General features: G+C 39.0%; 1 protein-coding gene across 4 annotated transcripts in view; it reads left to right on the top strand.

The window, feature by feature from the left end:
• Crkl (CRK like proto-oncogene, adaptor protein) overlaps window positions 1-16,999 on the top strand; it is a 42,403-nt gene that overhangs the window by 1,770 nt on the left and 23,634 nt on the right. For all 4 annotated transcript variants that reach the window (XR_006846506.2, XM_058571761.1, XM_058571760.1 and 1 more), the window contains exon 2: window positions 10,152-10,617. Coding sequence is in view for 3 of the 4 variants with exons in the window: in XM_058571761.1 (XP_058427744.1) it covers window positions 10,152-10,617 (466 nt within the window). In the remaining variant the exon portion in view is untranslated. The remainder of the gene's footprint in view (window positions 1-10,151; window positions 10,618-16,999) is intronic.

The following is a 16,999-nucleotide window of genomic DNA, read 5'->3' as shown; positions in this document are numbered from 1 at the left end:
ACCACTGAGCTATGCTATGTCACCATCCTAGAATTTTAAAATAAAAGGTATTTTCCTGCTCAGTGTCTTTCTTAAAACATCTAATTAAAAAGGATCAAAATAGATTTTTTAGGGTGAGATTCGCAAACAAGGTATTATTCTGAACTTTAACATTAAAAATTATTATAATTAAGAGCACCTATTGTTTATTTGGGAAAGAACTAAAGAAGAAAGCCATGACTGTATTATAGACTTAAGATTAACTACTGATCTAAATAGACTTAAAAAAAAGAGGGGGGTAGTGATTGTAAGTCAAATTCTGTATAACAAAGACTAGGACACCAAGAATCTGACTGGTGAAACTTGGTCTTAACAGCTGCTGGTAGGTGCTATCAACTTTGAGCACAGTGTAAATCCTGTATGAGGGATTGGAGAGAATATTAGATCCACTGTAATAAGATTGGTAGTATGTTTAAGAAAGTTGCTTCCTCTAATTTGTTAAAGTGAATTATGTAATTAATTTCAAGTCTTTATTAAGCCATGCTGTGTGCGAGGCATGTGCTTACATTGAGGTGACAGATCCTAAATACTGCTGTTTCAAAAACTGAAGTAATGGCTTGATCCTCTTATAGAAGGAGGAAAAGGAATATGCTGCAGTGGCATCCCACTACCCACAAAATCCAAAATTATCCATAAACATGTCTTCTCAGATATCGGATATAATTTTCTTTGTCTCTTTTCTTCTTCAGTGAAGCTCTACAAGGCTGCCCACCCATTCCCTGTTAGTTTTCCTTACCTACTTATACCTTTTTTGTACCTTTGCTGGGATACTCCTCATTGCCTCATTCCACTTTACTTTAGTGTCCTCACAAATAATAGGGTTTTTCCCTGATCCTCCTCTTCAAATTCGGCTTTGTTTCTCCTCTATTCTGTGCTTTCTGCCCCAGACATATTGCTGTTTTTCATTTTCACTGATAACGCCGAAGATGGTCATGATTCTGATTGAATTGGACCCCATTTGAATTTACTTTGTCATACTGAATTATTGACATGCCACTTCCACGTCTGAAATTCGGGAATAGATTTAACATTTAGAATAAAGCTAGTGGTTAGTATATAAAGCTAGCCTTAGTATAAAGCTAGTGGTTAAGCTGGGCAAGGTGGTATACACTCATGGCTGAGGTGGGAGGGTAGCTTGAACCCAGAGGTTTCGAGATTAGCTGGGGCAACATAACCTTGCAAGATGCCCTATCTCCCTCTCCCTTTTAATTTTTTTTTTTTTTTAGTATTTGGGGTGGAACCCAGGGTTGATGTACCACTGAGGTACATCACCAACCCATTTTATTTTTTTTTATACTGATCTCACTAAGTGGCTCAGGCTGGCCTGCAACTTGGAATACTTCTGCCTCTGAATAGCTGGAATTACAGGTGTACACCACCATGCCCAGAGAGACTGTCTCAAAAATATAAAATAAAAATAAAGCTAGTGGTTAGTAGAGCCTTGGCCAATAGAAAACTTAATGCAATGCTTCTTTATATCCCAAACAGGATAAATTAAGTAGTTTAACTTTTCAGGTATCAAAACTGAGCTTTTTTTTAATATTTGTTTTTTAGTTGTAGTTGAATACAATACCTTTGTTTTATGTATTTATTTTATGTGGTGCTGAGGACCAAACCCTGGGATCTCGCACACTCTAGAGGAGTGCTCTACCACTGAGCCCCAGCCCCAACCCCCAAACCTAGGCTTTTTAAAGTCAGAGTTTTCTTGTCCTTTGGTTAATAGTTTTTTACATTTATCTATGGTATTCTTATTGTATATTTTAAATTATTTAATCCCTGAAGAGTGTCATGTTGGATAGCTTTTGTTGTTTTTGAATGAATCTGAAATATTTTCATTGTGCACATTAGTGTGATTTTTATATGGTTAATCAGTTAATAAACAGAAATCCTGTGGTGATTTTTTTTCCCTTCATTTTGGGCACACAACATTTTTAAGATTTTGTTTAGGGCCCGGCATGGTGCCATACCTCTGTAGTCCCTCTTGCTTGGTAGGCTAAGGCAGGAGGATAACTTGAGCCCAGGAGTTGGAGGCCAGCTTAGGTAACCTAGACCCTGTCTTAATAAAAAGGGTTATGTTTAAGTTGTAGTTGATATTCACCTAAGCTCTAGTTTTTTTTAATATGGTCTGTTTCCAATCAAACAATGTTTCAAAAGGTTTCTGGGTGAATTGCTTGGATTTGAAATACATTTCCCCTGGTTTAAAAATTTGAAAGTGTATTTTGTATAGCTTACTTTGCTTATAAAATTTTCCAGTTCTAAAGAATGAAGATAAATGCAAGCTAGGAAAAAAAATTTTTTTTGACAAAAATTTACCATTAAAAACAGGGAATTTGGGCTGGGGCTGTAACTCAGTGGTATAGTGCCTGCCTCACTTTTGAGGCACTGGATTCAATCCTCAGCACCACTTAGAAATTATTTGTAAATAAAGATATTGTGTCCATCTACAACTTAAAAAAAAAAACTGAGGGAATTTGATCCTTTATAAAAATCATGTTTTGTTTTGTTTTTTTGTCACTGGGGATTGAATTTGGGACTCAACCATTGAGCCACATCCCCAGTCCTATTTTGTATATTATTTAGAGACAGGGTCTCATTGAATTGCTTAGTTCCTTACTGTTGCTGAGGCTGGCTTTGAACTTGTGATCCTCATGTGTAAAGTACCTGAAGCTATTTGGTTTGTGACTTTCTCTTGTTTAAGATTCAAATCCAGAGAATTTTTATGTAAAGGTTTTCAATTTTAAAGCAGGGCCTGATGGCTAACACCTGTAGTTTCAGTACGTGGAAGGCTGAGGCAGGAGGATCATTTTGAATATAGGAGTTGGAGACTAGCCTAGGCATACACCCAGTCTCCAAAAAAATATATGTGTGTACATATATATACACACGTGTGTGTGTGTATATATATATATATATATATATATATATATATATTACATACATATATACACACAAACATACACACATATATATGTAAATTTTTTAGTTGTAGATGGACACAGTACCTTTATTTATTTATGTGGTTCTGAGGATTGAACCCAGTGCCCCAGGCATGCAGGGCAAATGCCATACCACTGAGCCACAACCCCAGCCCATATATATATATTTATATTATTAACTTTGATCTGAACTGTTGGACTAGATTATTTACAAGTATCCTTAAGACTAAAGTATTTTCGTTTTTCTGGTAAGTAAAGTTAGGGCCACCAGTCTAGTCAGCTTGCCTGGAATGATAGCTAAGCATGTGAAAATAGCATGCAAGAATAAGGAGGTGACGAGGCTTGGAAAGTGTACCATGTGGCACATAATGTTTATCCTTTTATGTTTAACAAACTAAAGTTAAGTATTTGGAGTGCCTGAGCTTTTGTAATCTCAGAAGAAAAGAGAGAGCCCAAAACTACTCTCAAGGCATATGGGAGTAAACCATGGTTTTTGTCTTTGAGAAGCTATGTCTATTGAAAAATTGAAATAGAATGCCATAGGAGGGAGGTCAGCTTTGCATAAGGGGTCAGAAAAGACTTGAAAGAGGAGGTACTCTTTCAACTAATTCTTAAAAATGAGAACCAAGTATATGAGGTGGAAGAGTCGTAGCAGTGCCTGCTGGGAAAGGCATAGAGTTGTAATTAATGTGAGTGATGGACACTAGGCAGGAAAGATAAAGCTTAACTCATAAAGGGTCTCCTGTGCCTTGTAAATAAGTTTAACAGTGAGAACCATCTAAGTTTCTAAAAATAATTTGTCATGATCAGCTTTACTGGTTTTTTGTTGTTGTTGTTGTTTTTGTTTTTTTTTTTTTTTTTTTTGGTATGTGTGTATATATGTGTGCGCCAGTGTGCCCCCACTGAGGATCAGTTTTACTTTTTAGAAACTTCTATGGTTTGGCGCTGGGTAGGAGACTGTCTAGTGGATGGGGCTAATTAAGGGCTGTTATCAGAGAGGGTCCATGAGAAGCTGAACTGAGATCAACTGTCCTGGGAATGTAAAAGTGGTACCGACAGCCTTTCTGGGATAGTGTACACAGAAGGTAAGAGAAGAATAGTATGACTTCAGAGAGAATTGAGTAGTGGTGCCTTTGAGAGAAAGGATTAGAGTGAGGGGATTGATTGTTTCCAGTAGGAAGATTTTTCTTGAGGAGCCTACACAGAGCCAGATGTTATTTAGCAATGGGGACTGAATAGATAGATTTGGGAATGAGCTGAGGAGGAGGAACTGTGAAAGGTGGTGGACAGTTATTAGTAGTGGCCTTGAATGCTCTGGGAAGGAATGGAGGGGAGCAGGGTATATTAAATGCCACTGAGGTAGCTGGGGGTATAGCTCAGTGATAGAGTATGTACTTAGCTAGAATGTAAGAGACCCTGCGTTCATTTATTTCCTAGCATCAAAAAAAATTTTTTTTAAAGATAAATTCCAATGAATGGTAAAGAATGGTTACCTAAAGCAATTAATTAAAGAGATAGTTAGCCTTTTTGGAATTGATTCTTCCACCAAGTGTTTTCGAGGTTTTTTTTTGTTTTTTTTTTGTGGTGCTGGGGATTGAACCCAGGGCCTTTTACATGCAAGGTAAGCACTTTGCCAACTGAGCTACATCCCCAGTCCTCCAGGGTTTTTTTTACTGTGAAATATTTTGTACATACAAGAATGTATGTGTGGGGCTGGGGTTATGGTTCAGTAGTAGAACACTTGCCTAGCATGTGTGGGGCACTGGGTTCCATTCTCAGCACCACATATAATTAAATGAATGAAATAAAGGTCCATCACAGTTTTTTAAGAAAATTTTTTATAAAGAATGTATGTGTGTAATAAAATATCTTTATCACCCATATATTCCTTTTTTTTTTTTGGTACCGGGGATTGAACTCATGGGTGCTTAACCACTGAGCAACATCCTCAGCCCTTTTCTTTATTTTTTGTTTGGAGACAGTCTCACTAAGTTGCTTAGGGCCTCACTAAGTTGCTGAGGCTAGCTTTGAACTTGTGATCCTCCTTCCTCAGCCTCCAGAGTTGCTGGGATTATAGACATGTATCACCGCACCCAGCCTGTGTATTCCTTTTGGTATACTGAGGATTGGATCCTAACTTTACCACTGAACTATGTCCTCAAGCCCTTTTAAAATTTATTTATTTGCAGTGCTGGAATCAAACCCAGTGTTTGTACACACAAGACAAGTGCTCTACCACTGAGCAACATCCCCGGCCCTTTTTATTTCTTATTTTGAGAAAGGGTCTTGCTAAATTGCTCAGGCTGAACTCAAACTTTCAATTCTCCTGCCTCAGCCTTATGGGCACTGGAATTATAAGCGTGTGCCACCACACCCAGTGGTTATTATTATTATTATTATTTAATTTTTTATTGTTGGTAGTGGTTATTATTATTATTTTTAATACTTTTTAGTTGTCAATGGACCTTTATTTATTTATATATGGTGCTGAGAATCGAACCCAGTGCTTTTCACATGCTAGGCAAGCGCTCCACCACTGAGCCCAACTTCAGCCCCTATTTTTTTTAAAGGATTATTTAAAAAGAAAAAGAATATGTGGCAAGGACACACATAGTCTGCAAAGCCCAGAATATGTACCATATGGTCTTTCACAGAAGTTTTTCGACCTTTAGAAAGCCTGGGCCAGCAGAGCTCTTGCTCTGTGCCTGTGAGAAACAGCAGTGTGCTTTGTGGTCTGTAGGGGGACCGAGAAAGGAACATTTGAACCTTTGGGACTCAGGTTTATTTCTAATGCAGAACTAAATACATAATTCCCTCTTCAATGACTTTCAACTTTAGGGTGGGGCTAGTCTTTTTTGTGCATCACCTCCTTCCTTGGTTCTCCTGGCCCTTAGCAAAAAACTTGAGGACCCCTGGATTCTGTTGACTTCTATCATGATATCCTAGGTCTTTTCTTTTCCTTCCAGCCCTACTTCTGTTGAATTATCTTCTTTTTAGTACTAAAGATTGAACCCAGGGGAACTTTACCACTGAGCTACATCCTCAGCCCTTTTTATTTTGAGATAGGAGCTCACTTAGTTGCTGAGGCTGGCCTTGAACTTGTGATACTCTTGCCTCAGTCTTTGGAGTTGCTGGGATTGATGATAGGCATGTGCTACTGTGCACTAAATTGTCTTTTGAGATCAAGACTTGGTTTCAAGTCAGCACGTAGTAGGACCAGTGAATAACTAGGCAAATAGATTTTATTAGTTGATTAGTCCCCACTGAAGCTGTAATATTGATCTGTGTTTAGAACTTCTTTTTTGGGGTCGGGGAGGCTGAGTTACATCTTCTATCCTTTTACTTTTTATTTTGAGAAAGGATATAACCAAATTGCTTAGGTCCTCACTAAGTTGTTAAGGCTGGCCTCAAACTTACGTTTTTACTTCAGCCTCCTGAGTCCCTGGGATTATACACATGCACCACTGTGCCCTGCTCACAGTACTGTTTTTGTGGGGGTTTTGCTTTGTTGTTGACAGTGCTGGGGATTGAACCTAAGACCTCGTGCTTGCTAGGCAAGCACTTTTACCTCTAAGCTACATCTGCAGCCTGAACTGTTTCTACCTGTACAAATTAATTATAATAAAATATCCTTGGATAAGTTCTGAGATAGAGCTAATTGTTCCTGTAGTAAATTGTCTGTAATCTGTGATACTCAACAAATTTCACAGACTTTGTGGCTCTTGAAATAGGAAGAGGGATGTGCTTTCTGGGTGTGCCTGTATATGTGCTAGTTAGGAATTGTTGGGAATATTTCACATACATTATGGCATAAATTCTCATGCACCTGAAAGAAGTAGTTTGTCAGGCTAGGATTGTAGCTCAGTGGTAGAGCATTTGCCTAGCACATGTGAGGCACTGGGTTCAACTCTCACCACCACATTAAAAAAGAAAAAAAAGGTATTATGTCCATCTACAACTAAAATATTAAAAAAAAAAAAAGAAGAAGAGGAAGAAGATGTAGTAGTAGTTTGGTTAGGAGTGAGGACTCTAGGGACTACCACTGATGGTAGTGGTAGAGTGCTTGCCTTGTACATGTGAGGCACTTGGTCCTATCCTTAGCACCACATAAAAATACAAAAGTATTGTGTCCATCTATAACTTAAAAAAAAAATTATTAAAAAAAAAATGAGGACTCTAGAATCAGACTGCCTGGGTACAAATCTAACCTCTGCTTTGGCTTTCTCATCTGTAAAATGGGGATAACAGGGCCGGGAGACTGAGGCAGGAGGATCATGGGTTCAAAGCCAGCTTCAGTAACGGTGAGGCACTAGAAAACTCAGGAGACCCTGTCTCTAAATAAAATACAAAATAGGGCTGGGGATGATACTCAGTGGTCACGTTCCCCTGAGTTCAATCCCCAGTACCCCCCCAAAAAAAAAAAAAAATCTACCTACCAGGATTGCTGCAAGGATCAAATAATGTCTTCAAAGGCTGCAAATAGTGCCTGGCAAAGATAATAAATATTAACTCTTTTTACTATTGCTACTGTTACTACTTGTGCTATCCATTTTTTCCATGGACTGATATTAAGTAGTGGACCCTTGATTAATAAGAAACAAGGCCTTTGAGGTGCTTGTAAAACTAGTTTTTGCATTAAAGAATGATGTAAGTTTTGGGTGCTGAGGCTGTAGCTCAGTGGCAGAGCGCTTGCCTGGCATGCGTGAGGCACTGGGTTCAATCCTCAGCACCACATAAAAATAAACAAATAAAATAAAGGCATTCTGTATATCTACAAAAAGAAAGGAAGAAATAAATAAATAAATATGTAAGTTTTGCACATTGTGAAGGCCGCTTTTTTGGAGAGAGTGTGGCATTATGTACCAAACTGGGGATTGAACCCAAAGGTGGTTGTACATGATGTGAATAAAAGCTTATAACAGAGCGTGTGTGTGTGTGTGTGTGTGTGTGTGTGTGTGTTTGTGCGCGCACATGATGTGTAATTTGAGCCACATCCCCCAGTCTTTAATTTTTTATTTTGGGACAGTGTCTCCCTGAGTTGCTAAGGGATTCTCCTGCCTCAGCCTCCCAATTTGCTGGGACTTATAGGCATGTTCCATCTTGTCTACAACTGTTCTTATTTAATCTGGTAATTTGAGTTTCCAGAATCTGGGATTTACAAAAGGTATAGGGAAAATAATGCCCAGTACTTGGGGTATAGTTCAGTGGCAGACTGCCTGGTTAGCATGCCTGAGGCTGTGTGGGTTTGATCCCCAGTACCAAAAAAGAGAAATAAGGGGCTAGGATTGTGGCTCAGCTGTAGAGCGCTCACCTAGCATGGGGAGGACCTGGGTTCAATCCTCAGCACCACATAAAAATAAAGGCATTGTGTTGTGTCCATCTTTACCTAAAAAAATAAATATTAAAAAAGAAATAAAAGGAAAGAAAAAATAAAATAATGTACAAAAGGGTTTGTAACATTTATAGTTAAATAGGGAGAATTAGGAAAACTAAATACTCTTGGATGCTTCATTGAGTAGGCCCACAGAATGGAATGTGATCATGATGAAGACCAGAAATGTGTGGAGATATCTGTGCTGTGATATTAGGCAGATAAACCACAGGTATATACAGAACTCTATTTTAAGAAAGCTATAAACTGGGCCAGTTGGAGTTTGGGAACGGAGAAGATGGGAAGGATAATTGAAGTTTCCTTGGGGCAGAAACTACAGGTTTGTTTCTCTCTCTTGCCTCTCCTTTCCATGACCCTCTCTTTGGGGGGGAAGGATGGACAGTGCTGGTGATCAACTGTGGTTGCACTTTTGTCACTGAACTACATCCCCAGCTGGTACTTTGCTTTTGTAGTTGACTCTGGGAGTGCTTTCTACAAGGCATTCAACAAATATGTACATGTTGAATCTGTAAGCCAAGTAAAGGTGGTGGTGCTTGTGGACTAATGCTTACCTAAGAATTCTTGGCTTGTGAATTTTGCAGTGAAACTTCATTTTGTTTTGTTTTGTTGTTTGTGTCAGGTTTTCACTATGTTGATCAGCCTGGTCAAATTTCTGAGCTGAAGTGATCCTCCGGTCTCAGACTCCCATGTAGCTGGGACTACAGGCATGTGCCACCACACCTGGCACAGGTGTTCGTTTTAAAGATTAGATGATGGGCTGGGGTTGTGGCTCAGTGATAGAGCACGTGCCTAGCATGCGTTTGAGGCAGTGGGTTCAATCCCCAGCACCACATTAAAAAAAAAAAAAACTAAATAAACAAAATAAAGGTATTGTGTCCATCTACAACTAAAAAATATTTTTAAAAAATAAAGATTAGATGCTGGGGATGTGGCTCAAGCTGTAGCGGGCTCGCCTGGCATGCGTGCGGCCCGGGTTCAATCCTCAGCACCACATACAAACAAAGATGTTGTGTCTGCTGAAAACTAAAAAATAAATATTAAAAAAATTCTCTCTCTCTCTCTCTCTAAAAATAAATAAATTAATAAATAAAGGTTAGGTGATAATTCCTTTTTTGTTTTGTTTCGAGGATTGAACTCGGGCACTCAGCCCCTGAGCTGCTTAGTCCTTGCTTTGGCTGAGGCTGGTTTTGAACTCGCAGTCCTCCTGCCTCAGCCTCCCAAGCCACTGGAATTACAGGCATATGCTACCATGCCGGGCTAGGTGATAATTCTTCTACAAGATGGGATGTGTAGGTTACTTTTTTTAATTTGAAAAGCATATAAACTCTTTTCTGGAGACAGAGGCCTTTGTCATCATCTTTTTGTGTGTCCAGGGAAGTGTGCAGGATGTGAGCCATTAGATTAGAGCTGGGAGGAAGAGTATGTGATGGTTGTGACAATGAAGTATATTTTTACATAATTACATATACATGGAGTATAACTTATTCTAATTAGGATCCCATTCTTGTGGTTATACATGATGTGAACAAAAGGTTCTTATAAAATAGAGTTTGTATGTGTATGCTTATGACATGTAATTTGAAAAGCCATATTCAGGATATTAACTTTCATTATAATAAAGACTATAGAAAGTACAATATAACAGAACCTTCTTAACTACTGTGACTTTAGAGAGGGAATTACTCATTACAAAGAAGAGTGGCTTATTAAATTTGACAGACACTAGTATAGAGTAAGATTTTTGTCTACAGTGATTTTCTCTCTCTCTCTCTCTCTCTCTCAAGGTATCCAAGCCCGCCAATGGGATCTGTCTCAGCACCCAACCTGCCTACAGCAGAAGAAAATCTGGAATATGTACGAACTCTATATGATTTTCCTGGGAATGATGCCGAAGACCTGCCCTTTAAAAAGGGTGAGATCCTGGTGATAATAGAAAAGCCTGAAGAACAGTGGTGGAGTGCCCGGAACAAGGATGGCCGGGTTGGGATGATTCCTGTCCCCTATGTTGAAAAGCTCGTGAGATCCTCACCACATGGAAAGCATGGAAATAGGAATTCCAACAGTTATGGCATCCCAGAACCTGCTCATGCATATGCTCAACCTCAGACCACAACTCCTCTACCTGCAGTTTCCAGTACTTCTGGGGCAGCGATCAACCCTTTGCCATCCACACAGAATGGACCTGTCTTTGCAAAAGCAATCCAGAAAAGAGTACCCTGTGCTTATGACAAGACTGCTTTGGCACTAGAGGTAAAATATATTAAGTTTGATCTTATGACATTGGGTTTTTTTTTTAATCTTTTTTGGTACTAGGGATTAAAATCCAGATGGGTGCTTAACCACTGAGCCATATCCAGCCCATTTTATTTTAATTTTGAGACAGAGTCTTGCTAAATTGCTGGCTTTGAATTTGCAGTCCTCTTGCCTCAGTCTCCTGAGTCACTGGGATTATAGACATGCGCCACTGCCCCTGGTTTAATTTAGATTCTTTTTTTTTTTTTTTTTTGAATCCGGGATTGAACTTCGGGACACTCAACCACTAAGCCATATCCCCAGCCTTTTTTTATATTTTATTTAGAGACAGGGTTCACTGAGTTGCTTAGTGCCTGGTTTTTGCGAAGGCTGGCTTTGAATTCACTGATCCTCCTGCCTCAGCCTCCTGAGCCCCTGGAATTACAGGCATATGCCACCTCTGCTCATTTAAGATTATATTCATGAGAATTAAAGAACTGGGTGATTCTGGAAGATGCATGGTTAGTGTTTCTCCCAGATTCTTGTTTCCTGTTCCTTGTTTCTCCCAGATTCTTAACCTACTTGCTCTTTTTTTTTTCTGTTCCCCAAGCTTTATATAGATTTAGTCTCACAGTAGTTGGTTTTCTTTGCATTAAGGAAATTTGATAATTAGATAGAACCCCATTATCTAGAGCAAAATCAGTATACAGATACATAGCCACTTGGTTGGATCAATATTTCTAACATTTGGCTGGATGCCATGGTGTACCCCTGTAATCTCAGTGATTTGGAATACTGAAGCAGGAGGATTGCAAGTTCAAGGCCAGCCTCAGCAATTTAGCAAGGCTCTAAGCAACTTAGTGAGACCCTTTTGCAAAATAAAAAAATAAAAGGCTGGGAACTTAGCTTAGTGGTAAAGCACCCCTGGTTCAATCCCCAGTACAGAAAAGATTTTCTAACATTGTGATTAGTTGAGAAATATGAATAAATATCTTTGATTCTATCTTCAGTTAGGCAGAGGAATGTTTAAAAATATATCATTCTTCAGGCTGGGGATGTAGCTCAGTGATAAGAGTACTTGCCTAGCCTGTGTTAGGGGCTTCAATCCCCAGCACTGTAAAAACCAAACAAAATATGTGAGTCCTAAATATTTATTGCTTGTTAAAGATTTTGTAATTTATAGCAGGAAATAGAACTTGAACATTTTAATTACTGAGTCATTTTCTAAGTAAATATTAACTGCTATTTATTTTGCTTATTTATGGTGCTGGGGGCTAAGTCCAGGGCCTCACACAACAAGTAGTCCACTACTGAGTACACTCCCAGCCCACATTAACTACCTTTTCAAAAAGACTTCTAGCTGGGCATGGTGGCACATGCCTATAAACCCAGTGATTTGGGAGGCTGAGATAGGAGAGTCAAAAAGTTGAGGCTAGTCTCAGCAACTTAGTGAAGCCCTGTTTCAGAATACAAAATAAATAGGGGTGGGGATATAGCTCAGTGGTAAAGTGCCCTCTGTTCACTCTCCAGTATCAAAAAGATTAAAAGATGATAAAAAAAGACTTCTGCAGCAGTGACACATGCCTGTAATCCCAGCAACTCTAGAGGCTAAAGCAGGAAGATTCCAAGTTGGAGGCCAGCCTGGTAAACTTAGCAAAACCCTGTCTCAAAGTAAAAAGGGACTGGGGATATAGATACAGATCAGTTAGTGATAGAATGCCTCTGGGTTCAGTGCTCAGTACCACAAAAAAACAAAAAGGGTGAGGGGAGGTTAGATGTCAGAATTCCCAGGTCTTTCATATATTGTTTACCTGGGAGAGATCTTTACATCCCTGAGCTTCTCTGCCTTTACCTATAAAATGCAAATTACTATAAAATAATGTATGCAAATTGCTATTATTGCTATCCTCAGTAGGCTGTTGTAAAGACCACATAAAATGATGCTTGTGAAAATGTTGTGTAAACCAAAATGTTCCTATACACACACACACACACACAAACACACAAACACACACACACATACATACACACACATAAATCATTGTGGTATGATTATAATGAGTGCTCTTCTTTAGCATTATCAAATTACATATGTGTTAGAGAAATAGATTGTTAGTAACTATTCCCTGTGTATTCCATTTGAAGGTCAAAGTAGGGAAGGGTTCAGAGAGTCCTGGTGCATCACAGTAGGGTAATATAATGGAGCCAGTCGCTTCAAGAAAGCAAAAGTTAAACCACAGTTCAGCCTGCATACAGAAAAAGTTAGCTATAATTTGTTTTATGTGTATTTTTCCATTGGTTGTCCTCAATTTTCTGTGGAGCATGAGTAATGTCTGAATGAACTATACCTGAAACTTTGTTTTAGGTTCAGTGATTATAGCCCTCTCCTGTTGGCTATAAGGAATGAACAAGCAACAGGGATCAGAGACTGGGAAGGACCAAGGGAAAAACAGGAAAAAATCTAAAACAAGCTGCTTCCACACAGATAGTCCTGAGCAGGCCTTCTTCAGCTTTCTTACCCCCACATAGACCTGTCTTTATATACATGTATACCTCTGGCCTGGTCCACATTTCATAACCTTTGAATATATGGATGCATTCGACACTTAATATCTTCCAGTTTGCTTTGTGGTTTCAGCCTTTTGAGGCATTTTCACATCTCTCATTTTAGCATGGGATTCATAGTAGGTGTGACTTGTGTGTTAGACTGCTGATTGTTGGCATACTAGGGTGAGAACCTTGAGGTTTGAGGTGCTCAGTCAGAATTTTATGCACAAGGGTGTTGTAGGGATGAAAACCAGATATTGTCAAGATCTGAACCTTGATGAGTAGGTAGGTAGGTACCTAAGAGGCCCAGAAGTGAGAGCCTGATTAATAGTGTATATTTTAAGATAACCCACATACTTGGCCATCACACAGCTCTTCTAGTCTCTCAAACCTGAGAGAGGTCTCCACACACCTGTGCCCTTATGACACTAACCTAATCATGCAAGTTTTATAAGGGGCCACAGTGTTTCACTGAGTGTAAATGGGATCCAAGAAGTAGTCTTTTGCCATACTCCACTTAATGGTATTTTTCTGTATCTTTAAATGAGATTTGGCTATAACAAATGTTTCTATAATTATGTTATCTTCTACCACTATGAAGATAGTGATGTCTCTCAGATCCTGTTTAAAACAACTTTCTTGGGAACTGATGCAATTAGGTTACCAGGAAAAGTATTAAAATGAAAATGAGTAACAGTGACACAAGTAGGACAAAATGTGCCAGTAATTGAAGCTTCCTTATTCCCTTGATAGTATTTACAAAGAAGAAGGATGGCTTAGGTGAACTGTATTCCTTGAATTATTTCACAAACTTTTTTTTCCCCATAAAACTTGACTCTTGTAAGAATCTTCCTTCAAATAGTGAGTGATTTAAAAACAGGTCTGTGTTTAGCCATTTTCTTTCTTCTTCTTCTTTTTTTTTTTTTTTTTGCTGTTTTCAAGAAATGAGTTGATCCAGTTATTTATTTGAAAGGGAAATCATGATGACCTGTGTAGGGTAAATTGAGGTGGGCGTCTCACATACTAATCCCAGCGACTCAGAAGGCTGAGGCAGTAGGATTGCAAATTTAAGGCCAACCTCAACAATTTAGGTCTTAGGCAACTTAGTGAGACCCTACTTCAAAATAAAAAAATAGAAAGGGGATCATTGACCAACAGAAAATGCTTGGAGGAAGGATGCTGTTGTTTTTTAAAACAAAACAAAACTGTAGTCAAAGTTGCATTCCCTGACACTGAAGAAGCAAGGTGATTAGGGAGATATTGTGGAACTGTGTTCAAGTCCTGGCTCTTACTTGTGTAATCTTGAGCAGATTATGTATAAGGCTAACGTAACATATTTGTTGGTTGGTACCAGGGATTGAACCCAGGGGCACTTTACCACTGAGCCACATCCCCAGCCCTTTTTTATATTTTATTTAGAGACAGGGTCTTGCTGAGTTGCTTAGGGTCTCACGAAGTTTCTGAGGCCGGCTTTGAACTCCTAATTCTCCTGCCTCCTGAGCTGCTGGGATTATAGGCATGTTCCACAGTGCCTGGCTTGAAGTGAGTTTTGAAGGATGAATAGAAGCTAGCTGGGTAAAGTGGGGGAAGGCATTGCTGGGAGGGAAGAGCTTGCATGAAAGTGATTAACACCACTGAGTATCTGTAAGTAGGTCAGCACATTTGGGCATGCCTGGCAAAGGCCAGAAGTAGCAAAAGACAAAGCAAGGAAAAGTGGGCTTTTGCCATACCACATGAGCTGAGGAGATAACAACTTTCTTGCCTTCATTTGAGAGATGAAGCCACCAGTTTCCCACAACTGATGGAAATTCCGAAATTTGTAGGCAGTTTGCCTTTTTTTTTTTTTAATATTTATTTTTTAGTTGTAGTTGGACACAATACCTTTTATTTTATTTATTTATTTTCATATGGTGCTGAGGATCGAACCCAGGGCCTCGTACATGCTAGGTAAGCGCTCTACCACTGAGCCACAACCCCAGCCCTGGCAGTTTGCCTTTTTTATTGATTGATTTTTAAATTTACAGCAGATCCTTGGTTTCCCTGTAATAATATTCTCACTGGTATTCCAATATGCTTTCTGACTGAAGAAGAAATTTCTTAGTATCTTTAAAATTGTGCTTAGTCTTGGGTACCCACACTCAAAGAGTGTTTATTGTATGAAATTTTTGTACCCAAGTATCTAAATTGAAAGTGGGTTGGTGCTATGGGTTAAGAGAACAGTTGATGATATGAGCTGGGGGTTTGCAGGAATCAAAGTCAGTGTAACAGATTCTGTGGAGGGAGAATAACAATTACTTAGGCAGCAAGTGAAACTTTAAAAATAATTCAGGATAGAGTGATATAAATCAAGAAAAACAAGTTTGTCATCCCATTCCTTATCTTCCACCCCCTGTACTGGGGATCAAACCCAGACAGAGGTGCTGTACCCTGGACTACATCATTATTCTAAGACAGGATCTTGCTTAGTTGCTGAAGCTTGGGACTCTCCAGCCTGAGCCACCCTGGTTGTTGAGTTTACAGGCACATGCCGCCCTACCTGTCTAACCAAATTTAAAAATCCTTTAGGTCATTTAGCCATTTTCGTAATGAATTTTATCCATTGGCACTCCAGTCTCAACTTGGACACCTTCTAAAACATTCACTCGTTAGAGCTTTATGAAGTGCTGATTTTGAGGCAGGCTAGGAGCTTGGGATACAGTAGTGAACAAAACCAGATTTCTGTCCTTGTGGAACTTCTTGTATTTATAATCTCATAAGGTAATTTGTTCTGAATTGTATGACTCCAGTAGTTAACAAGTTCTTATATTCTACAAGTTCTTGCCATCCAAAACCATTCCCTTTCTTAGCCCAGTGTTCTTTTTGTTTGTTTTTTTGGTACTGGGGATTTAACCCAGATGTGCTTTTCCACTGAGCTACATTCCTAGCCATTTTTATTTTTTATTTTGAGACAGGGTCTCCTGCCTTAGCCTCCTGAGTTTGCTGAGATTACAGGCGTCACCACCATACCTGACTTAACCCTGAACTCCTAGGCTCTGGTTATCCACCTGCTTCAGCGGGCGTATACCCAACTTTAGTGATTGGACTTAAGTCCATGATCTTACAGTTGGCCCTCTTGAATTTTTGGGTTGTTTTGTTTTGTTATACTATCTGTACACCATTTATGAATCTTTTGTACTCCTGATTATGTCGTGTAGCATATTGATCACACCCCCTTGATTTTGTGTTCCCTGCAGGTTTTGTAAAATTAATCATTTAGATTTTGGTACTAATGTTCTTTTAGGCAGCCTCACCTGACTTATATCACATATGTATGAAAAGACAGGTGAGGTTGGTCTGCTTGAGCCTATACTTCCTTATTATACTTCCAGACTCCATTTTCCATCCTCAGTCCTCACAAACCGTCTGTTTGATGATCACATCCAGAATTTGTCCAGTTTTTATTTTAGGCTTTCCAGTTTGTTTTATAGAATTTGTTATATTCTCTGTTTTGACATGAGCCAAAAGAGAGCCCTTCTGCCAGTATCCTATGATGTAATTTCTCTGTGGCAGGAGACCAATCTTAGGCTTTTATTCGTGCTTGCCAGTGTGTTTGGCCAACACTTCAAAGATATATCCGTCCTTATCAGTCTAAGAGCATCCTTTCATCTGGTTTTGATTGATTGGTTGATTCTAAGGGTTCTTTGTATGAACTTACCATTGTCCTTAAGATACTTGCTCTTTGCTCCCCTTGGAGTCACATTATGATTGAATTGTTGAAATTTCTTGTTGGATTGTCTTTGCCCAATTTAAAAACCCTTAGCCATTGTATTGCATGTGAATCTTTGTTTTTTTTTTTTTTTGTACTGGGGATTGA

The sequence above is a fragment of the Marmota monax genome, unplaced genomic scaffold (assembly GCF_021218885.2).
Source record: "Marmota monax isolate L192 unplaced genomic scaffold, Marmota_monax_Labrador192_F-V1.1 WCK01_AAM20220418_F8-fsc00157, whole genome shotgun sequence".
NCBI lineage: Eukaryota > Metazoa > Chordata > Mammalia > Rodentia > Sciuridae > Marmota > Marmota monax.
Note: the sequence above shows the minus strand (reverse complement) of the source record. Positions and strands in the feature narration are given on the sequence as shown.